The sequence below is a fragment of the Eriocheir sinensis genome, unplaced genomic scaffold, assembly GCF_024679095.1.
Source record: "Eriocheir sinensis breed Jianghai 21 unplaced genomic scaffold, ASM2467909v1 Scaffold232, whole genome shotgun sequence".
In the NCBI taxonomy this organism is placed as follows: domain Eukaryota; kingdom Metazoa; phylum Arthropoda; class Malacostraca; order Decapoda; family Varunidae; genus Eriocheir; species Eriocheir sinensis.
Window position 1 is genome coordinate 335,764 of NW_026111535.1, and position 26,015 is coordinate 361,778.

At 41.7% G+C, this 26,015-nt stretch overlaps 1 protein-coding gene across 12 annotated transcripts in view; it reads left to right on the forward strand.

Moving 5' to 3' along the window:
* The window catches only part of LOC126991052 (uncharacterized), a 79,652-nt gene that overhangs the window by 12,938 nt on the left and 40,699 nt on the right, over positions 1–26,015 (forward strand). For 6 of the 12 annotated variants that reach the window (XR_007745075.1, XR_007745072.1, XR_007745074.1 and 3 more), the window contains exons 2-3: positions 949–1,126; positions 14,805–15,063. The exons of 2 other annotated variants lie outside the window; for them this stretch is intronic. Coding sequence is in view for 1 of the 10 variants with exons in the window: in XM_050849749.1 (XP_050705706.1) it covers positions 980–1,126 (147 nt within the window). In the remaining 9 variants the exon portion in view is untranslated. The remainder of the gene's footprint in view (positions 1–948; positions 1,127–14,804; positions 15,064–26,015) is intronic. 4 more of the 12 variants (XR_007745071.1, XM_050849747.1, XM_050849744.1 and 1 more) reach the window with 1 other exon arrangement.

A 26,015-nucleotide genomic window follows, 5' to 3' on the forward strand; every position in this document is an offset into this window, starting at 1 on the left:
TCAAGTCATTGTTTTGGCTCTGGGCTGCCGCACATAACCTATTCCCAAAGCTTAAAAAGGACGTCAATCAGGCCTTCACGAGTGTTTTATAGGTTCAAGGTGCAAAGGAAAGGTCAAACTGCATCCAGGCTCACTAATATACCCATGCAAGTGACCCAGACTCCTAGGAAAATACCATCAACACAAAACAAATTGCTACAGAATCATACCCAACACACCGAATTCATCCAAAATCACACCCAACACACTCAATTGTTCTAGTGCTAACAACTGCAATATAAATGAGTGATTTTTTTTTCTTCTATTTTTCTCTCTATCTTTTGCCGTTTCTGTGTGTGTGTGTGTGTGTGTGTGTGTGTGTGTGTGTGTGTGTGTGTGTAAGGCTAGATTAGGTTAGGTTAGGTAAGGTTTGGTAAGGTTACACTAGGTTAGGTAGGGGTAGATTAGGTTTGCTAAGGTTTTGCAAGGTCATATTAGGTTAGGTAAGGTTGGATTAGGTTAGGTAAGGTTAGATAAGGCTAGATAAGGTTTGATAAGGTTAGATTAGGTTATGCAAGGTTAGATTAGGTTAGATTAGGTTAGGTAAGTCTAGATTAGGTTAGGTAAGGTTAGATTAGGTTTGGTAAGGTTAGATTAGGTTAGGTAGGGTTAGATTAGGTTCGCTAAGGTTAGATTAGGTTTGGTAAGGTTACATAAGGTTTGGTAAGGCTACATTAGGTTAGGTAAAGTTAGATTAGGTTAGATATGGTTATATTAGGTTAGGTAAGGTTAGATTAGGTTAGGTAAGGTTAGATTAGGTTAGGTAAGGTTAGATTAGGTTTGGTAAGGTTAGATTAGGTTTGGTAATCCAAATCACCATTCTGCAGGGAGTTGCCGGAGCCAGTGATGCCGTCGGACATAACAATAATAATAATAATAATAATAATAATCAAAATGACCGTTCTGCAGGGAGTTGCCGGAGCCAGTGTTGACGTCGGACATGATGCCACACTTTGAGGACGTAGCGATCATTCCTAACCCCGGGGAGCGCGCCGAGGCCATGCGCCAGCTGATCAACCGCCTGCCAACCGCCAACCGCCTGCTGCTACAATACATGTTCAAGCATATGGGACACATCATTGCAAGGGTAACTAGGGATTTTCTTTATGGTAGTTATTTATTTGCTTTTATATTTATTTATTTTCTCTCTCTCTCTCTCTCTCTCTCTCTCTCTCTCTCTCTCTCTCTCTCTCTCTCTCTCTCTCTCTCTCTCTCTCTCTCTCTCTCTCTCTCTCTCTCTCTCTCTCTCTCACCACTTCAGTAATCCTCTTCCTCCCTTCGTTTTACCAGTCTCATCACCGTTTTTCATCACCATTTTTCACCACCACCACCATGTCTCTGACCCTTTAACACCATCCTTACCCCCCTCCTCCTCCTCCTCCTCCTCCTCCTCCTCTTCTTCCAAACCACCACCACCATCACCACCAAATCTCAACTCCATCACCCTTTCATCACCACTTTATCACCACTCAGCACCAGTCGGTGGCGCCGTTTCAGGAGGTACTTTAGAGAGAAATCGAGTGCGTGCGTTCCGTGACCCCGGCCTTGTCCACGGTCCCTGTAAATACCTGTATATAACCTGTTCACCTAAGACAGACAACCCCCGGGGGCTCCCCTGTGGTCGGCCCCTCTCCCCCCGCCGTGGCCATCACCAGGGGCATTGAATTCTTTGTTAGTTTTGTACCCGTATCTCGTGACCTCCAGTGCCCCGCGTGGTGGCTTCGGCGGGGCGGTAACGGGGCGCGGCGAGGCGGGGCGGGGAGGGGTGACCCAAAACCATAGCTGGGCACGATAACAGAAAACCTTATTCCCGATAACCGATAACTGATAATGAAAAACCTTAACGTCGATAACCGATATTCGTTAACTAGAGACACAAATATAGGCGATAACCGATAACCGATACCCGATATAAATCCACAATTCCGATACTAGCTAGCGATAAGGCCGATAGGCGAAAACGATACTATATTGATATTTCAGATAGAACAACATTGATGAATTCAAATTTTCATTATCTGTATTTTAGGAAACTTACAAAACCTTAAAACCACACGTTGACACGTACATATGGACGGTAATACTAGAAATGCCTGAACCGGTATTCTGTTATTTGGCGTCATCACCGTCAAAAATTGTTTACAAACACTGGTCTCTCGTGAACGGTGCATGCTCAGACCAGCAAGCGTAGACCTGTACAGTCTCACAAAGCTTTTAAACCGTAATTAAGAGTTGCTGGAAGGCTGAATCAGACATATAGAACAACTACCACCATCCTCGCTGTTTCTAGGACGACACTATGTACGAGTTGTATTTATATGTACAGAGTGTACGTCGTTCTAGAAACAGCGAGGATGGTGGTACTGTATGTTTGATTCAGCTTTCCAGCAACTCTTAATGTGTTAAAAAAGCATTGTGAGACTGTACAGGTCTACACTTAATGGTCTGAGCATGCGCAGTTCACGAGAGACCAGTGTTTGTACACAAAAGCGCCTGCTTTTGACGATGGGACACCAAAAAACACAACACCGGGTGCCTTCAGTACCATGGCATGCTCACAAACGAATATGGAATATCAAATTTGAGGCAGTGAATAATCCTTTTGGGGGCAAAGTTAAATGATTTTTCTCTATGATATATTGATTTTTGAGTAGCATAAAAAAATAACCTAGTGTTTTAATTTTCATGACCTAAGTATGAAATCTCATCACCGAAGATATTTCATACCCCGAAGTTTTTTCATACAACACCGGGCCACGCATGCGCAGTAGGGAGGCAACATTTTTTTCCTGAGAGGCGGAAAAAAAGTAGCGATTATCGCTAGTTTCGTTACAAAAGGAACGAAGATACCGATATATATTTAAATAAGTAGCGGATGGCCGATAATCCGATTTTGTTATCAGCGATAAAGTATCGCGATAACTTATCGCGATAACGCCCAGCTATGCCCAAGACCCATATTCGTAACGTCCTGGGAAACGTATAGTGAGCCCCCGAGACACTTAAGAATGCCCACCCTCCCTCCCCCGCCCCCCAGAGCAGCCCCCCGGCGTCAGGAAGGCTGGCAGCGAGCGGAGCGCTTTGTTGAGTTTCGTGGTTACGTCTTAGAAAAGAATCATTTGTTTTGTACATGTTGATGCCGATAACCTCTGATAAGACCCCGCGCTCCAAGTTACTGTAGCGGGCAGGGATGGCCCGAGCGGGGTGGGGTGGGGGGGGGTCACCCCCCCCAATGTTTGGTCGGAGTTGGTCAAAAAGTCCTAGTGAGTTGGTCAAAAATTTGAGTTTTTTTTTTTAGGCAGGAATGGCCACAGGCGGGGAGGGATCAGGGAGCATGGATGGCCCGACTGCGTTATTCGGAACTGTATACTGGCTCAGTATCATCACTCTTGAACCAGCCTCCTGCAGGGGTTAGCGCTGGCTATGTTTGGGTGATCCTCCAAATCCTTCCATGCACATTATGTGCTCCAGGTGGAGTAGATGGTGACATGTGGATAGCTTTAAGACACTCGGCAGTGAATAAGGGTTTGCCTGTAGACTGTAGTAGGGCTGGAACTCGGCACCCCGAGAGCGTAACCACAACACGCTCACCACTCACCCACCTCACTGCTTTTATTTGACCATCTGAGGTCACCTCAGATGGTCAAATAAAAGTTTAAGGGTTTTTTCTTTTTATTTAAGAGAGTGATGGTCCAGGAGGGAAGCCCTGGGAACAGTGGGAAGGATCAGATCAGGGTCCATTCGGAGAGCAGGATGGTCCAGCCGGAGCCTCAACTCCGGAGCTCTTATTAATAGGTGGTCAAATATTTTTAGAGAAGGTAAAAAAAAAATTTAAAACTTTTTTTAGGTAAGCATGGGCCTCTATGGCCCAAGCAGGGAGGCGACAGGGTGTTATATATATATATATATATATATATATATATATATATATATATATATATATATATATATATATATATATATATATATATATATATATATATATATATATGCTGATGTAAGAAAGAAATAAAAAAAACATGAAAAATGACGCCTAGTGAGTACAAAGTAATTAACTATTTCAACGTGACTAGTCCCACCCACTTTTTTTTTTTCCTAGTTTTGAGTCAAACTGGGATGGTGCGGGGAACAGGTAGCCTGAGCGGCTGCCGGCTGAGGTACGGCAGGGTACAGGCCTATCTTGTACCTGGGTACCCCAGTCCCCGCACTAATGTTTGCTCTGACTCTGAGCCTCTTGAGTTGGTCAAAAAATATTCATTGAGTTGGTCTGAGCCGCTGAGCGAGGGAGAGAGCGAGGCCGAGACGGGTCACAATAGGGGAGGGATATTCCCCCAATGTTTACTCTGTCCGCATAGGCAGGTTCGAACCTCGATGGCCTGGCCCGATCCCAGCCTCCCGGGACCAAGCCGCCCCCCGCCGGTCATTCAGTGAACCGCCACTTTTTGTTATAGTTTTGCGAATTTTGAGATGTGCAATAAGCGTAAGTAATTATTTGACAAGCTTTCTGGTCCGAAATCACTGAACGTGTGATTCGCTGCGCTGGTCGCTGCGACGCTGTTAAAATGCTCCCAAGATGTCAACACCGATAACAGCACGTGACTCAAGCCCAGCGATCCGGCTGAGGAAAATGGCACCACGTAATGGAGGAAACAACTTGGTGTGATGCTTGGAGCCAGGCTATGTGACGCTACCTAATTCATATGTTGCAGGTAAGGCTTGAGGCTTCTCAAGTATCTATTAATTTAGTTTTATGTATCATGCCCAAAGGGGCCAGAGACTATAGGCTAGCACTGTTTTACTGTGTAGCAAATGTACATGCTTACAATGGTGAAGGTGTTAATATTATTAATAAGCCGTGCGTAACGCATTATGCACTTGCCTTGTGCCCTTGTTGTGCTTACTGTAAGTACTCTGTAGCACTAGCTTGTAGGCATGTGAAAAAAATGACTGGATGTATAATGCGTGGTAGGTAGGTAGTGGTATAGTCACGCTGTGTGGCTGACTGCCTGTGCATGCCATATTGCCAGTGCAACTGACAACTATACGGTCTGTACCGTACAGTTGTCTGGCAATATGGCACGCACAGCGTGACTGTACCACCGTCTACTACGAATTATACATCCAGTCATATTATTTCACATGCCTACAAGCTATACCTAACTGTTAACATTGTTGATTTATTGGCATAGATAATATATTATACATTCAGGGGAGAGTGTTTCGGTACTTGATAAGTTTGTCAAAGTAAAATATTGAAAATCAGTAACATTGTAACAGTGTCTGTATGAATAAAAAAAAATCATAAATGATAATTAATTTACCTTACCTATAGTCTGGAGGTAAGGTAACTTACCTACAGTTTTTGCAGCAGCAGCAGCAGCAGCACCATGGTGTAAATTAATTAGTTATCATTTATGATTTTTTTTTATTCATACAGACACTGTTACAATGTTACTGATTTTCTCAATATTTTACTTTGACAAACTCATTATTAGGTAAGGTAAAAGGCATTTATTAATATTAACACCTATGTAGTTATTGTTATATAAGATTAACGTTATAACGTACATGAAGGCTGAAGCATGATTTTGCTCTGTTTTATTGTGATACACAGCCAAAGAAAAGTCCAAAAGGCAAAACCATTTCTTTACTTGCTGTTGTATAGTGCTACTCATAAGTCTTTAAGACTCATTTAATTAAGTCATTTTAAACTTTTGTTGATGATCGTGAACTGAAGCAAGGAAGCCAAATGCTTATTATTCTTTTCTTTGGCTATTACTTAGTGTTATACTGCGGCGTAAATGCAAATATCCAATAATATCTTATACAGCACTGTAACCGCAGTATATATATATATATATATATATATATATATATATATATATATATATATATATATATATATATATATATATATATATATATATATATATATATATATATATATATATATATCTATATATATATATATATATATATAAAAGAGAAACTGAGCATATATAACCTAAAAAAAGATAAACAAATTAAGGCACCACAACATTTCATAATATTATTATTATGTTGTCATAATCTTGATCTCATCACCAGTAATTCGTAATTCATATTATATCACAATGGCCTGTACCATATACTAAAAACGTTTGTCAGTTATTCTAAGCCAATAAAACAGAGAAAAATATAATCACAAATTTTCATCAGCAGATAACATTTTTCTAAGAAATGTAGTTAGTGATTCATTTTAGTATGTAGCATAGACTACTATACGTACCTTGACTCAACACTAGTCACTAAGGGCCCTATAACAAAACAGGGGCGGGTACAGGGTGTAAAGGTGTAGTTACCTGCGCCCCTCACCCTTGTACCGGCCAATAGGCCGCCATGGTTTGTAGGGCCCTTAGTGACTAGTGTTCAGTCAAGCCCAAGGACCAAGGTACATATAGTAGTCTATGTATGTAGTAATTTTTTGTCATGTAATTAAATTTTTATACTGAGGCCCTCCAAGGTCTAAATCTAGCTCTGCCACCCTCAGTATCAGTCACATGTGTTGCAGTGTTGAAATAGTCATCTAATCTTACTCATCTACTACACTAGGCCTATAGGGTGGCTGAGTCAACTATCATCAGTCCCAGGCTGGTACTGATGATTACCTCAGATATATAATTACCACATTTACCAGCAGCAAATATGGGCAAATGTAGGCTCGAGCAACTTTGTGTGTGTGTGTGGCACACAGTGTGTGTGTGTGTAATTCACCTCAGATCTGCTGCAGCCTCTGTGTGTGTGTGTACATATTTATACCTGTACCCTTATGACAGATTGGTGTCGAGACACAAAAGAAGAATGAAGCGATCCAGGCCCAGCAGAAGAACTGTGAAATGCAATGAATGCAAAAAATCAATGAGTTATGAGTTCTGGAAGAATACCCACTGTACAACAGTTCATCCAACAATTAGAAATCCAAGATATACAGAGATTGATACTCACAACATTGAAAAGTTTTTTTCAGCAAAGCAGAGAAAGGTATGAAACTGTATGTTCAATAATTTCCATGTCAAGTATTTTTAAGTAATTCTGTATTTAGTTATAATTAAGAAACTATAGTTCCATAGTAAGTAGGGTAGGGAGGGGTAGAAGTCACCCTCTCCCTCTGTCATCCCATTTATCTTTTGTCAAGTTTTGTCTTAGTCAATTGATGAGGATATTATTATATCAACCTCATCTGACTTCATATATCTAAACCCTCAATTAAGCTTAGGTCCTTAGGAGCAGGTGGCCTGGTGGAGAATAGGGAACTGACTTCAACTGAGCAGCAGTTTTCTCTCTCTCTCTCTCTCTCTCTCTCTCTCTCTCTCTCTCTCTCTCTCTCTCTCTCTCTCTCTCTCTCTCTCTCTCTCTCTCTCTCTCTCTCTCTCTCTCTCTCTCTCTCTCTCTCTCTCTCTCTCTCTCTCTCTCTCTCTCTCTCTCTCTCTCTCTCTCTCTCTCTCTCTCTCTCTCTCTCTCTCTCTCTCCACTTTTGGCTACATGTCAATGATGTCATCTACGTAGACATAGTTACAAACTTATAGACAGTGTCAACCGTGAACTCCCAATGTCAGTGACAGACTCACAACCTGAGCTTGTTTCCATATTTCAAGTAGAATATCAGTCATCAGTGACTGTATAGACTGCACTGCACTGTGTGTGGATTTGAAAATGTTTGATTTTTAACAGGTTGGTTCTACATCTGATGAACCTGAAGGTCCAATTTTGGAAGTCCCTTCACAGTCTGGTGAGGTTGTAGCAGCTGCATTACCAAGCATTTCAACTGATGTAGACTCCTCATTGCCTCAGCCAGCCTCTACACAGTCTACAACTTCTGTTTCAGCCCCTCCATCAACTGCTGTTCCATCAGAAAGTAAGGTTACAGATGAGCCTCTCCCACTACCTTCTCCAGTTTCTTCATCACAAACTACTTTGGGTGATGTCCTTCCTGTGCTTCCAAGATCTCCTGCTTCTCCAACAAAAATTACAGAGGTACCTTCCCCACCACAGTCACCACTTCCAGTCCGACCTGCTCCATTCCTGGCTACAGCTTCTGATGTTCCTCCTGCATCACCCACAACCTCTGCTACTGTATCACCTAGTAAGGCTACAAATGTCATTTTACCATTGCTATCTCAGGCTGTTGCTCCTTCAAGTTTGTCAGGTCCAGGTACAAAAACAAGTAGTACTCCAACACATGTCCTTTCAGCAGCTCAAGACACTGCTTCAACAGTTAATACTACTACAGGTGACTATCAGAAATCTTCAGTTGTTCCACTTGCTCCTACTGTTGTTGAGTTTCATGAGGAGTCCACATCAACATTGTTGAAAAAATCTTATAAGCAAGGGGACTAGGCTTTGTCTGTCAGTGACCCAAAATTAGTCAGTGATGATGAATGGATCAAATGTGTCGGCCAGTTAGAAGTGATAACAAATCAGAGTAAGAATCTAATTAACACCGTGAAAAGTGATTGTGTGATTGGCAACGTAGAAGAATTTCTGACAAGTGTTGTTTCATCTAGTAAGGAAATAAAATTTCTTTGTGGAAAGTTAGAACTAAAATCTCAAAATTTACTAAGTCAAGTATTGGAAGAGGCTGCAAACAGAGAGGACTATTTGACTGATGTTTTACAGAGTGATGACCAAGTTCCCCAGGATCCTGGAAGCAGGCCAGTGGTGCTCACTGACAAGCAAAGAATGTACCTTGTAAAGTTAGGCCCATATCAACCAAAACTATCTTCATTTCCTAAAATGAAGCTATGAAAAAAGTGAAAGACACATGTTGTTTTTCGTCAAGATGGTATGGTGAATATCCATATCTTGAATACAGTATTGTCACAGATAGGGCATATTGCTTTGTTTGTAAATTGTTCAGCCATGGCTTTGACAGAGAAAAAGTGAACGAGTTTGGATTGAAGGTTTCTGTGATTGGTGGAAAGCAAAAGGCAGTAGAGGAAAAGGGAAACCAGGTAAAATTCAGTTACATTTTCAAAGCAACAGCCACAAAGCAGCTCTTTTTGACTATGCTACATTCTGCACTGAAAGTGAACGTGTTGATCTGTTGCTAGACAAAAGTAAAAGAACTAGATTAATTGAAGAAGAAAAGATTCTCCAGCAGCATAGAAATGTCATTGCAATGATGATAGACATCTGTCGCACACTAGCCAGGCAAGGACTAGCATTTAGAAATGAACCGGAGATGGACTCTAACTTTGAGCAGATTGTTCATCTAATAAGTAGACACAATACAGCAATGAAAGCTTGGCTCACTGAAAGAAATTCAAGACCATATCACACTACTTACATGAGCAAAAACTGTCTAGATGAATACATAACACTACTTGGTGAAACTGTTCAGAATAATATAGTTAAAGAGATAAATGATGCAGGTATTATTGGAATTATTGCAGATACAACCCCTGATATCACTCATGTGGATCAGCTCACTGTGGCAGTTAGATTTGTTGATGCAAATGACATGCCCAAAGAACGGCTTCTTACAACTGCAGAAGTAAAAGACAAGACAGGAGAAGGTATGGCGAAAGCTATACTAAAAGCCCTTTCTGAAAGCAAAGTAGACACAGATTCCATTAGATTCCAGACTTATGACAGTGCAGCAACAATGTCTGGAAAGTACAATGGTGCTCAAAAAAAATTATCTTCCATACTAGATAGACCTATCACATATATACCTTGCTTACCTCATGGCTCAAATTTGGTGATTGAACATGGCTGCAATGCCAGTAAACTAGTTACATATATGTATGATGCACTGGAGGCATGTTATGTATTTTTTAGCAGCAGCACTAGTCGTCATGCTGCTCTCAAAGAGAAGCTGGAAATAACTGAAGGTGCAATGCAGTTAAGAAACCTGTCAAAGACTAGGTGGAGTGCCAGACCAGAGGCAGTCGAAGCCTTCTGGAGATCCTATGAGGAAATATGTGAAGTGCTGGATGAAATGACAAATGCAACAAAGAAATATGATTCAGAAACAAGAACTAAAGCCCATGGTCTGTATATCAAAATTAAGTCATTTGATTTTATAATTGTTCTGATGTTCATAAAAATGTAATGTACAAAACCAAGCATATGGTAGATGTGTTACAGACAGAGGAACTAGATGTTTCTGGAGCCCTCATTTCAATGGAAAGTACTCTGAAAATACTTCAGTCAATGAGAAGTAATGCTGAGGAACAGAAACACTTTGTAGAGGCTGCTCTCAACTTTGCAAGGGGTGTTGATGTTGATGGTCATGAAGAATTCAAAAGGGTACACCGTAGGCGGAAATTACCCAAAAAACTTGATGATAACCCTGCTTCCAGTGCTGAGTTTACTTTGTATTCATATTACAACAAGGAAATGAATGCAGTGTTAGACGTCATGATTTCAGTGCTAGACTCAAAATGTGAAAATCTCAGGTCTTCATTCAAACCTTTCTCAGAAATTCTTGACCCTAATGTGAATGAATATGACACTGAAAGCTTTGCAGCAGCATTGCAAAATCTGTCAGAAACCTATCCTAGTGAAATACCTGACACTAAGTCTTTAACTCTTGAACTGGAGGTCTTCAACATCCAGTTTTCTAAACATGTAGAGCAACATCCTGAAGTACAGAAAACCATTCGCTCAGCTGCACAGTTTGCATTAAGCTCCCAAAGAAAGCATAAATTATTTCCTCTTTTATCAAAAGTTTTCAGACTGTTCTTGACTGCACCACCTTCAGTTTGTAAAAGTGAGAGGTCTTTCAGCAGGCTTAAGCTTTTAAAAACGTACTTGAGAAACAGAATCAAAGAAAAGAAATTACATTATCTGATGCTTCTGTCTTGTGAGAGTGACCTAACTGATCAGTTGGATCTTCAAGAAATTGTTGATAGGTGGAAAGGCATGAAAACAAGGAGAATAAAAATATAGTCATCATCATGATATATATTATATATATATATATATATATATATATATATATATATATATATATATATATATATATATATATATATATATATATATATATATATATATATATATATATATATATATATATATATATATATATATATATATATATATATATAGATATAGATATATATATATTTATACATTTATATAGATATATATATATATAAATATATTAATAAATATATATATTATATAGAGAGAGAGAGAGAGAGAGAGAGAGAGAGAGAGAGAGAGAGAGAGAGAGAGAGAGAGAGAGAGAGAGAGAGAGAGAGAGAGAGAGAGAGAGAGAGAGAGAGAGAGAGAGAGAGAGAGAGAGAGAGAGAGAGAGAGAGAGAGAGAGAGAGAGAGAGAGAGAGAGAGAGGAGAGAGAGAGAGAAGAGAGAGAGAGACAAGTTTTGACTGGAATGATTACTTTAATTTTTCATAGGATCTTGTGTTCTAAACCTAATGTATGTCACTCATATGTCTTTCTTATTATGCCCTAAGAGGCTAAAATGAAGATATTTATTATTTCAAGTTGCAGCTTAGTTGCTACTTAGTTGTATCTGCCGGCACTTTTAATTCATTATTCAGCATTGAGATTTGTTATTATGGTAATAACAAATGAGTTATAAGAACAAATATTTATGCCTGCCAATATCAGGGAATACCCCACTATGTGTGACCCACAGATATTTCACTCTCAAACCAATATGGTGTTCTGGTTTGGTGTGGAGGTGTGGACTGGATTTATTTGTTTGAAGCCAGTTGAAGGATACACTTATTTTGTTAGTTCTAGTATTATATAATGCCTATTCAATCATGTTTAATGCCACTGACATCTAGTCTTATTTTTATACTACAACATTACAATATAAATATTAGAATCTCCTTTGATTCTGATTTTTTTTTTTCAAGTTTGGTATATAATCGAATTTTGCCATTATTTTCTGTTTCATGAGCTGATGCTTACTTGCTTTCCTAAGTTTTATTGAAAATATTAGTTTCTTTTCCCATAGGATCATTTGCTTTAAAACTATGGCTAATGTATGTCACTCATATGTCTTTCTTATTATGTCCTAAGATTCTAGGAATGGAGTCTTATGGAGATATTTATTAATTCAAGAATTTCAAGTTTCTACTTAGTTTTATCTGCTGGCACATGAAATTCAGCATTTAGATTTATTATTATGTTAATAACAAATAGCAAATATTTATGAATTATACCTGCCAATATCAGGGAACCACTGTGATGAGTCTGTGACCCATAGACAGTCTATTTTACTCCCAAAATGGTGGTAGTCTAGAGGTACCTATGGACAGTAGACTAGATTTATTTATTTCAAGGATACACTAATTATTTTGTTTCTGATACACTTATTTTGTTTCTAGTCTTGTTTTATGCCATTGACAGCTAGTCTTGTTTTATACCAAAGTATTACACTAGTATATTAATATTATATTATATATGTTCAAATCTCTTTTGATACCGATTTTTTTCAACTTAGGTAATTAATTTATGCCATTATTTTTATTTATTTCCTTGCTTGTACAGTTTCTACAAGCATTATAATTCTTAAATGAAGTCTTAGTCTTGCATGGGGTGGGGTCTGACTGGCAAGACCAGTCCTCTGCCATTTGTTGAGTACATGTACATCTTAAATTATTTACTTGTATTCCCAGAAATACTGTAACAATGAAAATATTTGCAGCTTGCCATAAAGTTCACATGTTCATACGTGTAGTTTCTTTGTACCTGCTTAGTTGATCAAACATAACACTTACCAGCAAAGATAAAGTTCAGACAAAACTGGCCTTACAAAGTTACTTCACAAGTTCACCTGCTCCACTAACGACAAACCCCTTGAGCCATAAGCCATTACTGGCAGTGGCAGCAACACAACAGTAACAATATCAACAAATGACACTTTAGACAAGGGTACGCAGAATGACTTAATGACCCTGGGAGAGCAGCCGCCCCCATGACCAAAATTATTATACTCTTAAATGCAAATGAAAAGCATCTGAGACTCATAAATGTCCCTACTTAGGCCTTAAAAATGCCCCTAAAAAAGGTGAGTTTTAAAACCCCCCCCGCTGAATGGCTCGCTTCGCTCGCCAGTTTGGAGTTGGTCATAAAATGACTGAGTTGGTCATAGTTTACCTTACCCCCCCCCAACTGCATTCCCTTCGGGCCATCCCTGGTAGCGGGAGGGAAGGCAGACTCAAGCCAGAATTTATAAACGTCTCGGGGCCTCAGATAGCTTGCTGGAAAAGACTACAGTAGAAGTTGCTCTGGGATTTTCATGGACTGTTTTGTGACCCTGGTCATAGCTTAACACGACCTATACGCCTTCAACGGTAAAGTCACCCAAGAAAACCCGGTCAATCTTCCCTGTGCCTGTTGGAAAAGCCTCTCGTGGAAGGTGCTCTGGGGTTTTCATGGACTGTTTTGTGACCCCGGTGATAGCTTGACATGAAAAATTACCCTATATTTAACCATCATTTTCTCAGATTAAAACTAGCTCTAACTCACTCTACCATACACTAAAATGTAAGCCAACAATCCCTCTCTCTAATCCACCCACCCCAGACTCTCTACCCTCCCTCACTTTAGAGCTATCTTACTTTTTCTCAGACAGTGTCACTCACCCACTGATTTTAGACCTATTTAGCCTATCTTTAACCCTCATTTTCTCACATTATTAACACGAACTCTGCACCTTGAACGGGAAACACACCCCCCGTGAAGACCCGGTTAATCTCCTCCGTGGCCTTGAAAAACAGTCGTAATTGAAGCCCGAGACGTTTAGGAATGCGACCCTCAGAGCAGTGTCACCGTGGAGGTAGAATTGGTGGAGGTGACATCAGCCCAGTTAAGTGAATCCGCCCGAGCTGTCATTTTTACGGCCAGGTGTCATGTCTCAAGTCAAACTCGCCCACCCCCATCTTTTGGCCGTAAATTTGACAGTTCGTCGGCTTCACCTCAAGGAAGGGGGTTAGCGGGCCCGCCAATCCTACCTCCATGGTGTGAGGTTATCAGCGGCGTCAGCACATCGTTCATTCTTACATTTTCCTGCCGAGATGTTTTAGCGTCACCAGCGGCACATCTCTCCTCGGCCAAGAAAATAACGATTCCTCATAATAAGCTTTTCTATGGTAACTTGTACATAGCGAGACAGCCTCACCCTCCCCTCAGCGTTCAGACCCGGGGCGACACTTCGACAACCCACCACTCAACCACCACACAGCAACCACAGCCACGGAGAGTGTTTGGAGAGTTCTTGGGTGAGTTTGGGGTGCTTTGAAGGGTCAGCGCGCCCCTGGATGAGGTGGTGGTGCGCTGAGCGGGGCTGTTTTGCGGGGGCTGGCGGAGGCTGCGACCACAGTACGCCCCTGAGCCACACACACACACACACACACACACACACACACACACACACACACAGCCGTAAGTTCATTAATGTACTCTTATCTTGTACAGAGTAAACAACAACAACAACAACCATTTTCAACTTAATTTCTTAGATGTGTAATAATTTTATAAAAAATCTGCACAGTGAATTTGTCCCCGTGTGTGTGTGTGTGTGTGTGTGTGTGTGTGTGTGTGTGTGTGTGTTCATCTCTCACCAGTATCACCACACAAAAGGTATGTCCACGTATCTATATAATCTATGTAAACCCCTTGATATATACATTCACTCAGTCACTATAGGCCATAATGCATATAAACACCCCTATCAGTAACCACCTAACAACCATCAGCCTCACAACTTGTTAACTACCCCGCCTTGTTACGTGATGAGCAGCATCTTGTCAGCCGTCCCAGCCTCTCGTCACCCTATCCCCGCTGGACTCTGGGTAAAGACGTGACCAACCCCCAGCCTCCAGCCTCTTGTCACACCTCCAAGCCTTTCCCCGCTGGACATTGCTTCGAGACGTGATGAAAAACAACAGCCTCCAGCATTTGCCACACCTCCGAGCCTCTCTCCTCGTCATTTGCCCGGTGGACCCTGGACGAGGAGGACGTGAGGAAGAGGAGGTGAAGATGAAGACGAGGAATAAGTGGTGAGTGTTGGCTTATACTTATAATAGTGTTGGTATCAGTAGAAGTAGTAGTAGTATGTCAGATTCTCTACGATTTGTTATGTAATATGCTATAATTACTACTACTACTACTACTACTGTTTAATGTGTGTTGTGATAATTATAAGTAGTGATTTTGGTGTTGAAAGAGAAGACAGGGAGGTGGGGGAGGGGGGGGGGGGTAGATGCTTATTATATGGTGGTATTGGTGGTGATGAACTAGAACATGTGGTGATGAGATTGGTGTGTGGATAGGTAGGTGGTGGTGTTTGGTGTTGACTGGTGATATAACAAGCCAAGTGGTGGTGGTGGTGGTGGATGTGGTGATGGGTGATGGTGATGAGATTGGTATTGACGGTGATGAGATTTGAACTAGAACATGTGGTGATAATGGTGGTGGTGGTGATGGTGGTGGTGGTGATGGTGGTGGTGGTGATATCTACTATACATATCAGACCCTATGACATGCCGTTTTTCGCAAATATCTTTCACACGAAGACTCGGATCAGCATGGGACTTTGGCACAGATTGTTTCACACACTCCGCTAATTTTTGACGCTATTGTGCAATGCCAGATGCGGTTAATTATGGCGTTTACTCTTGACTGTGATGGCAACACCTGCGTGAGCCACTTACACATTCGAACAGGTGAGGCGTGACGTATTTGTGACGTGTATCCACCACCTACCTCCACCCCTGGCTTCCCCTACTCCCATCCTTCCCTTTCCCTCCCTCCTCCATCTCCCCCGCACTCTCTCCCCCCGCCCTCTTTCTCCCCCATACCTCCCCCTCTCTCTCTCTCTCTCTCTCTCTCTCTCTCTCTCTCTCTCTCTCTCTCTCTCTCTCTCTCTCTCTCTCTCTCTCTCTCTCTCTCTCTCTCGGTGTACATGCGATGTGAAGCGTTGCACACATATGACTTGTCTACAATGGCGGATAACTCGAAAGTATATGCCAAGTATGGTCTGGTGTTTTATGCACACGACCCTGATTCCTGTTCCAGCGTAACTGGATGTTGCTTAAGTGCTGTATGAGGTTTTTGGGGGCAATTATACAACCATTGAAAGTTATACGAGCATATGAACCTCCTTCCCACAGCTTACGTTCAGCGTATGACGGAATGAAGCACGTAGCTGACGCTTGATCATTTATAGGAAATCGCGTAGGAGACGGAAAGGAATAAGGGTGGAATTGAAGCGGGAACTCATTGCAGAGTAAAAACGTGAAACGAAATAGGAGAAATATATGAATAATTTATTCTGATGTTAGGAAAAGACTGCCATACGATATGTGTCCATGTAGATATGTTAAAAAGTCTTAGCAAACAAAAATAGATAGCGAGTATATGATGGCTGGATTAATACTTTACGACTAGGAGAGAGAGAGAGAGAGAGAGAGAGAGAGAGAGAGAGAGAGAGAGAGAGAGAGAGAGAGAGAGAGATTAGCTAAAACACACACACACACACACACAACCCCGCACGCACGCATGTACCTCCTCCTCCTCCTCCTCCTCCTCCTCCTTCCCTTCTTCCACTTCCTCCTCCTCCTCCTCTTCCTCCTACTACTCTTCCTCCACCACCTCCTCCTCCTCCTCTTCCTCCTCTTCTTACTCCTCCTCCTCCTCTAACTCCTCCTCCACTTCCTCCTCCTCCTCCTCCTCCTCCTCCTCCTCCTCTTCCTCCTTTTCTTCCTCCTTCTCTTCTTCCTCTTCCTCCTCCTCCTCCTCCTCCTCCTCCTCCTCCTCCATCTTGCTCCGCGAAGCAGTGGTTTCTGCGCACAGCACCGTTATAAGGTCTCAAGAAGAGGAAAAAGATCTACATACTAGAATTCGGAAATAGGTCATATTACGCGTCAAGTAGGGGATTAATGGGGTCAGTAAAATGCGTGGTGATAATTAGAGGGGGCGGGGGTTAATAATAAAGGGGGGAGGGTTAATGGGAGAAGGTGGAATTCGTAATAAGGTCATATTCTGTTGCCAATAAGAGGTAAATGGGGTCAGTAAATTGCGTGCTGATAATTAAAAGGGGCGGGGGTTAACGGTAATGGGGGGGGGGCTAATGGGAGTAGGTGAAACTCGAAAATAGGTCATGTGAGGTGTCGAATACTAGGTAAATGGGGTCAGTAAATTGCGTGGTGATAACCAGAGGGGGCGGGGGGCTAGGGTAAAGGGGGGGGGCTATTGGGAGTATGTGGAATTCGTAATTAGGTTATGTTCGGTATCAAATAAGGGGTAAATGGGGTCAGTAAATTGCGTGGTGATAATTAAAAGGGGCTGGGGTTAACGGTAATTGGGGGGGCTAGTGGGAGCAGGTGTAATTCGTAGTTACCAAGGCCTGATCATGTGCTAGACTCATGATATGTGTTCACCACGGCCTGATCATTGTTTTGTGTTCCATATGATTATAATGACTTTCTTTTCATTGTTATCTGTTCCATTTTATTGTTTTGTGTTGAATTTCATCGAACTCTATTCCACTTCATTGTATGGTGTTGCATTCCATTGTTCAAATTGCCCGGAGCGTTGATTTCAGGCTTCATCATCATTTTCGACATATGATGAAGTGCCTCTTCGAATCAAAATACTTAAATGTAAAGAAATGGCATCATTTTATTATTTAATATAAAAATAGCCAAATGAAATCCATGGTAAAATGACAATAACTCCATTTGCGTTCATCGTAAGGCAATTCTGAGGGTACCATTCGATTCGGGGGACGTTTCTGCATGGCGTAGGTGCTCTTTTCAAAGTTCAGACCAAATACTTAGCGAGAAAATTCAACTTTTCTTGTTTCTCGCAGAGGGGACCATACCCCTAACACCGTTAATTTTGCCCGGAGCGTTGCTTTCAGGCCATGAACGGCTTCCTCATCCTTTTCTACATAAGGTGAAATGCCTCTGGGGAATAAAAAAAGGAATAAAAGCGGGATTTTTTCTGTAAATCAAAAAAATCATCGAAGATTCCAAACAGCTATTTGCAAATATATCCGCTAGTTTTTATCTTACAACAATTCTGAGTGTACCATTCGATTCGTCGGAGTTTTCTGCATCGATTAGGTACCCTTTGCAAAGTTCAGAGTAGAAACTAAGCGAGAAATATCACTTTTTCCATTCATGTCGACACAACACCCAACCTTATGAATTGCTGTTCCCTTACCTTAACCTAACTCGATTTCACGCGTTAGGTTAGAGTAAGAAAACAGCAATTCATAAGATTGGGTGTTGTGTGATGGGTCAAAAGAAGAAGAGGAAGAAGACCCTGCTCCGCGCTGCAGTGGTTACTGTGCACAGCACCGTTATAAGGCCTCAAGAAGAGGAAGAAGATCTACATACTAGAATTCGGAAATAGGTCATATGGGATGTCGAGTAGGGGGTTAATGGGGACAGTAAATTGCGTGGTGATAATTAGAGGGGGCGGGGGTTAATAATAAAGGGGGGGGGGTAGTGGGAGAAGGTGGAATTCGTAATTAGGTCATATTCGGTTGCGAATAAGGGGTAAATGGGGTCATTAAATTGCCTGCTGATAATTAAAAGGGGCGGGGGTTAGCGGTAATGGGGGGGGGCTAATGGGAGTAGGTGAAACTCGAAAATATGCCATGTGAGGTGTCGAATACTGGGTAAATGGGGTCAGTAAGTTGCGTGGTGATAACCAGAGGGGGCGGGGGCTTAGGGTTAAGGGGTGGGGGCTATTGGGAGTATGTGGAATTCGTAATTAGGTCATGTCGGTGTCGAATAAGGGGTAAATGGGGTCAGTAAATTGCGTGGTGATAATTAAAAGGGGCTGGGGTTAACGGTAATTGGGGGGGCTAGTGGGAGCAGGTGTAATTCGTAGTTACCAAGGCCTGATCATGTGCTAGACTCATGATATGTGTTCACCACGGCCTGATCATGTGCTAGATTCGTGATATGTAATCACCACGGCCTGATCATGTGCTAGACTCGTGGTATGAGTTAACCACGATCTGATCATGTGCTGGACTCGTGATATGTGTTCACCACTGCCCGATCATGTGCTAGACTCGTGGTATAAGATCACCACGGCCAGATCATGTGCTAGACTCGTGTAAGAAGTTAACCATGGCCTGATCATGTGCTGGACTCGTGATATGTTTTCACCACCGCCTGATCATGTGCTTGACTCGTGATATGGATTCACCATGGCCCGATCATGTGCTACACTCGGTATGTGTATGAGTTGTATTGCAATTCTTTGCATTGTGTTGGATTTCATTGTTTTGTGTTCCATATGATTTTAATGACTTCCTTTTCATTGTTATCTGCTCCATTTTATTGTTTTGTTTTGAATTTCATCGAACTCTATTCCACTTCATTGTATGGTGTTGCATTCCATTGTTCAAATTGCCCGGAGCGTTGATTTGAGGCTTCCTCATCATTTTCGAATTCACAAACAGACTTAATAACTATGAACTAACATAACTACCCACTATTGAATTAGCTACCGACGTTAGTGTCAGATTCACGAAGCAAACCTTAGATTGTAGATAGAGGCGCGCTAAGTCAGCGAGGCCGCTGATTGGTTGATGACGTCATTCGCCCTGCAGCGAATCGCAAGCACGTTTACAGAACCGTCAGCCAATCCTAGGGAGCCCCCTCCAACTGCTGGCTCAAGAAACCCATTCTCTTTTCCCAATTTTCTTCCTTTCAAGGCAAACTGTACTAAATCGTAATCTACGAATTCAATTATTTCGTTGTTTGCTGCACATTTACGTCAAAGTAGCTCTGCTGTTCGATGTCTTGTTACCTACGAACATGCTTAAGATGAAGAAAAAGAAGATACGGAGGAGATTGAGGCAGGAAGAAAGCAAATAGAAATATGGGACAGATATCGAGGCAGACAGAACGAAGGACGGAAGGAAGGAGTAGGGAAAATTAAGACTGTCTTGCCATATCTGCAGCCCAACTCACGGGATAGCTGTCACCCGACAAAGGTCCATGGTCCCTCCACGGATGGGGGCGGTGTCATGGGCAAAATTAAGCCCGGACATCCACATGCCTCTGTTATCTTAGCTCAAGCTCGTGTATGTTGGGTTCTTTTCGACTGATATGGCGTCTAGAACTAGCATAATCATCATTCTTTATTATGATGACAAAGACCATGTCAAAATCTGCCTCATTAAATAAGAAAGTACATAAAGTTCGGCAGCTTTCCCTCGTCGCCAAGCCATCCTCCAGAGCAGCACTCCGACACCCATGATCGCACACTCATTTTTCTCAGAAAATAGGATACCAATCACATATACATCAATATATTTCCACAGGTGAATACTTAGGGCATCTTCACACCAAGTTGCGACACCTGAGATTCATTAATAATGACAGGGGATGGAAAAATATAGGCCCCTGTCATCGATAAAATTGAGCCTCGGGCAGAATTAATTCTGGGCATCTATATGCCTCGGATTTCTTCGCTATTATATATTGTAAGATCGTTCTGTTGACATTAATGGGTAAATGAACGCTTTCTGTATCTACATATAGAAGGAAAACGCAAAATTCTCTCTAGTAAATCAGAAATTACATAAAGTTCGGCAACTTTTCCTCGTCGCCAAGTCATCCTCCAAGGCAGGGAGAGGAGGGAGGTCTGGCAATCCCCCGGCCGGGTGTTGCCATACCGCCCACACTTATCATATACCTCTCAAAGGGTGCATATCTCAACATTTTATAAAGAGATGGGCCTCCTCTACTCGCAAAGTTATATTTCAAGTTGAAAAACGCGATTTATAAACATTTATACGTAAATCTGATAATATTGTTAGCGTTACCGTCAGCTCCGAGGCAGTAGTTATTTAACAACAAATTTAACGTCACACAGAGCGCGGTAAACGTTTGTAGATCCGCGCGCTGACCCGTGACGTCATCGATTAGTTTGTAGTTATTTTTGTGAATCTCGATCTTCTCAAAACTACGCATTAAGGGCCCAAAACTACGAACTAAGCTTTTGTGGATCCGGGCCCAGACCAAATACTTAGAGAGAAAATTCAACTTTTCTTGTTTCTCGCAGAGGGGACCATACCCCTAACACCGTTAATTTTGCCCGGAGCGTTGATTTCAGGCCAAGAACGGCTTCCTCATCCTTTTCTACATGAGGTGAAATGCCTCTGGGGAATAAAACTAGGAATAAAAGCGAGTTTCTTTTGTAAATCAAAAAAATCATCGAAGATTCTAAACAGTTATTTGCAAAAATATCCGCTAGTTTTTATCTTGGAGCAATTCTGAGTGTACCATTCGATTCGTCGGAGTTTTCTGCATCGATTAGGTACCCTTTGCAAAGTTCAGAGTAAAAACTAAGCGAGAAATATCACTTTTTCCATTCATGTCGACACAACACCCAAACCTTATAAATTGCTGTTCCCTTAACTTAGCCTAGCTCGAATTCACGCGTTAGGTTAGAGTAAGAAAACAGCAATTCATAAGATTGGGTGTGATTGGGTGTTGTGTGACGGGTCAAAAGAAGAAGAGGAAGAAGACCCTGCTCCGCGATGCAGTGGTTACTGTGCACAGCACCGTTATAAGGCCTCAAGAAGAGGAAGAAGATCTACATACAAGAATTCGGAAATAGGTCATATGGGGTGTCGCCTGCGCCAGAACGGGCTGGGCCGACCATCAGGACCCACCGGGAAGAAGCCTTGGGCCGATCATCAGGCCCCACCGGGAAAAAGCCTACCAGCGCTATAGGCCGCGACGTAAAAAAAAAAAAAAAAAAAAAAAAAAAAGTAAATTGCGTGGTGATAATTAGAGGGGGCGGGGGTTAATAATAAAGGGGGGGGGGTTAATGGGAGAAGGTGGAATTCGTAATTAGGTTATATTCGGTTGCGAATAAGGGGTAAATGGGGTCAGAAATGGGGTCAGTAAATTGCGTGCTGATAATTAAAAGGGGCGGGGGTTAAAGGTAATGGGGGGGGGGCTAATGGGAGTCGGTGAAACTCGAAAATAGGTCATGTGAGGTGTCGAATACTGGGTAAATTGGGTTCGTAAATTGCTTGGTGATAACCAGAGAGGGCGGGGGGTTAGGGTAAAGGGGGGGGCTATTGGGAGTATGTGGAATTCGTAATTAGGTCATGTTCGGTATCGAATAAGGGGTAAATGGGGTCAGTAAATTGCGTGGTGATAATTAAAAAGGGCTGGGGTTAACGGTAATTGGGGGACTAGTGGGAGCAGGTGTAATTCGTAGTTACCAAGGCCTGATCATGTGCTAGACTCATGATATGTGTTCACCACGGCCTGATCATGTGCTAGATTCGTGATATGTAATCACCAAGGCCTGATCATGTGCTAGACTCGTGGTATGAGTTAAAGACGACCTGATCATGTGCTGGACTCGTGATATGTGTTCACCACTGCCCGATCATGTGCTAGACTCGTGGTATAAGTTCACCACGGCCAGATCATGTGCTAGACTCGTGTAAGAAGCTCACCATGGCCTGATCATGTGCTGGACTCGTGATATGTTTTCACCATCGCCTGATCATGTGCTTGACTCGTGATATGGATTCACCATGGCCCGATCATGTGCTAGACTCGGTATTTGTATGAGTTGTGTTGCAATTCATTGCATTGTGTTGGATTTCATTGTTTTGTGTTCCATATGATTATAATGATTTCCTTTTCATTTTTATCTGTTCCATTTTATTGTTTTGTGTTGAATTTCATTGAACTCTATTCCACTTCATTGTATGGTGTTGCATTCCATTGTTCAAATTGCCCGGAGCGTTAATTTGAGGCTTCCTCATCATTTTCGACATAAGATGAATTGCCTCTTCGAATCAAAATACTTAAATGTAAAGAAATGGTAACCTTTTATTATTTAATATAAAAATATCCTAATAAAATCCAGTGTAAAATGACAATAACTCCATTTCCGCTCGTCGTAAAGCAATTCTGAGGGTACCATTCGATTCGGGGGACGTTTCTGCATGGCGTAGGTGCTCTTTCCAAAGTTCAGACCAAATACTTAGCGAGAAAATTCAACTTTTCTTGTTTCTCGCAGAGGGGACCATACCCCTAACACCGTTAATTTTGCCCGGAGCGTTGATTTCAGGCCATGAACGGCTTCCTCATCCTTTTCTACATAAGGTGAAATGCCTCTGGGGAATAAAAAAAGGAATAAAAGCGGTTTTTTTCTGTAAATCAAAAAAATCATCGAAGATTCCAAACAGTTATTTGCAAATATATCCGCTAGTTTTTATCTTAGAGCAATTCTGAGTTTACCATTCGATTCGTCGGAGTTTTCTGCATCGATTAGGTACCCTTTGCAAAGTTCAGAGTAAAAACTAAGCGAGAAATATCACTTTTTCCATTCATGTCGACACAACACCGAACCTTACGAAGTGCTGTTTCCTTAACTTAACCTAACTCGATTTCACGTGTTAGGTTAGAGTAAGAAAACAGCAATTCATAAGATTGGGTGTTGTGTGATGGGTCAAAAGAAGAAGAGGAAGAAGACCCTGCTCCGCGATGCAGTGGTTACTGTGCACAGCACCGTTATAAGGCCTCAAGAAGAGGAAGAAGATCTACATACTAGAATTCTGAAATAGGTCATATGGGGTGTCGAGTAGGGGGTTAATGGGGTCAGTAAATTGCATGGTGATAATTAGAGGGGGCGGGGGTTAATAATAAGGTGGGGGGGGTAATGGGAGAAGGTGGAATTCGTAGTTAGGTCATATTCGGTTCCGAATTAGGGGTAAATGGGGTCAGTAAATTACGTGCTGATAATTAAAAGTGGCGGGGGTTAACGGTAATGGGAGGGGGCTAATGGGAGTAGGTGAAACTCGAAAAGAGGTCAAGTGAGGTGTCGAATACTGGGTAAATAGGGTCAGTAAATTGCGTGGTGATAACCAGAGGGGGCGGGTGGATAGGGTAAAAGGGGGGGGTATTGGGAGTATGTGGAACTCGTAATTAGGTCATGTTCGGTATCGAATAAGGGGTAAATGGGGTCAGTAAATTGCGTGGTGATAATTAAAAGGGGCTGGGGTTAACGGTAATTGGGGGGGCTAGTGGGAGCAGGTGTAATTCGTAGTTACCAAGGCCTGATCATGTGCTAGACTCATGATATGTGTTCACCACGGCCTGATCATGTGCTAGATTCGTGATTTGTAATCACCACGGCCTGATCATGTGCTAGACTCGTGGTATGAGTTAACCACGACCTGATCATGTGCTGGACTCGTGATATGTGTTCACCACTGCCCGATCATGTGCTAGACTCGTGGTATAAGTTCACCACGGCAAAATCATGTGCTAGACTCGTTTAAGAAGTTCACCATGGCCTGATCATGTGCTGGACTCGTGATATGTTTTCACCACCGCCTGATCATGTGCTTGACTCGTGATATGGATTCACCATGGCCCGATCATGTGCTAGACTCGATATGTGTATGAGTTGTGTTGCAATTCATTACATTGTGTTGGATTTCATTGTTTTGTGTTCCATATGATTATAATGACTTAATTTTTATTGTTATCTGTTCCATTTTATTGTTTTGTGCTGAATTTCATCGAACTCTATTCCACTTCATTGTATGGTGTTGCATTCCATTGTTCAAATTGCCCGCAGCGTTGATTTAAGGCTTCCTCATCATTTTCGACATAAGATGAAGTGCCTCTTCGAATCAAAATACTTAAATGTAAAGAAATGGCATCATTTTATTAATTAATATAAAAATAGCCTACTGAAATCCATGGTAAAATGACAATAACTCCATTTGCTTTTGTCGTAAAGCAATTCTGAGGGTACCATTCGATTCGGGCGACGTTTCTGCATGGCGTAGGTGCTCTTTTCAAAGTTCAGACCAAATACTTAGCGAAAAAATTCAACTTTTCTTGTTTCCATACACGTCGACACAACACCCATACATATGAATTGCTGTTCCATTAGCCTAACCTAACTCGATTTCACGAGTTAGGTTAGAGTAAGAAAACAGCAATTCATAAAATTGGATGTTGTGGGATGGGTCAAAAGAAGAAGAGGAAGAAGACCTTGCCCCGCAATGCAGTGGTTACTGTGCATAGCTCCGTTATAAGGCCTCAAGAAGAGGACGAAGGTCTAGATTTTAGAATTCGGAAAGAGGTCATATGGGGTGTCGAGTAGGAGGTTAATGGGGTAAGTAAATTACGTGGTGATAATTAGAGAGGGCTGAGGTTCATGATAATGTGGGATAGGTAATGGTAGTAATCGGAATTCGTAATTAGGTCATCTTCGGTATCGAATAAGGGGTAAATATGTTCAGTAAATTGCGTGGTGATAATTAAAGGGGGCGGGGGTGAAAAGTAATTAGGTCATCTTCGGTATCGAATAGGGGGTAATATATGTCAGTAAATTGCGTGTGATAATTAAAGGGGGGGGGGGGGGTTTGGGGGGGCTAATGGGAATAGGTGGAATTCGAAAATATGTCATGTCAGGTGTCGAATAGGGATTAAACCGGGTAAGTAATTTACGTAGTGATAATTAAAGAGGGATGAGGTTGATGGTAAGGGGGGGGTCTAATGGGAGTAGGTGGAATACGGAAATGACTTCATTTTATTTTTTTATATAAAAATAGCCTAATAAAATACATCGTAAAAAACAATAATAACTATTAGCGTTCATCGTAAGCGCTTGAAAAAGTACGTTCGATTTCGGGACGTTTTTGCATGGGGGTGGGTCCATTTTCAAAGTCAAAAAAAAAAATTAAAAATAAATTATTTTTTTTTTTTTTTTTTTTTTCATACCCCCCCCCACCCCCTTTTATTTTTTTTTTTTGTTGATTTCAGGCCATGAACGGCTTCTCGTCCTTTTTTTCTAATGAAAATGAAGATGAAATAAAGAAAAAAGGAATAAAAGCGGTTTTTTTCTGTAAATCAAAGAAATCCCCAAACATTCCTGATAGTTATATGCAAATATATCCCTTAGCCTAATAAAATACATCGTAAAATGACAATAA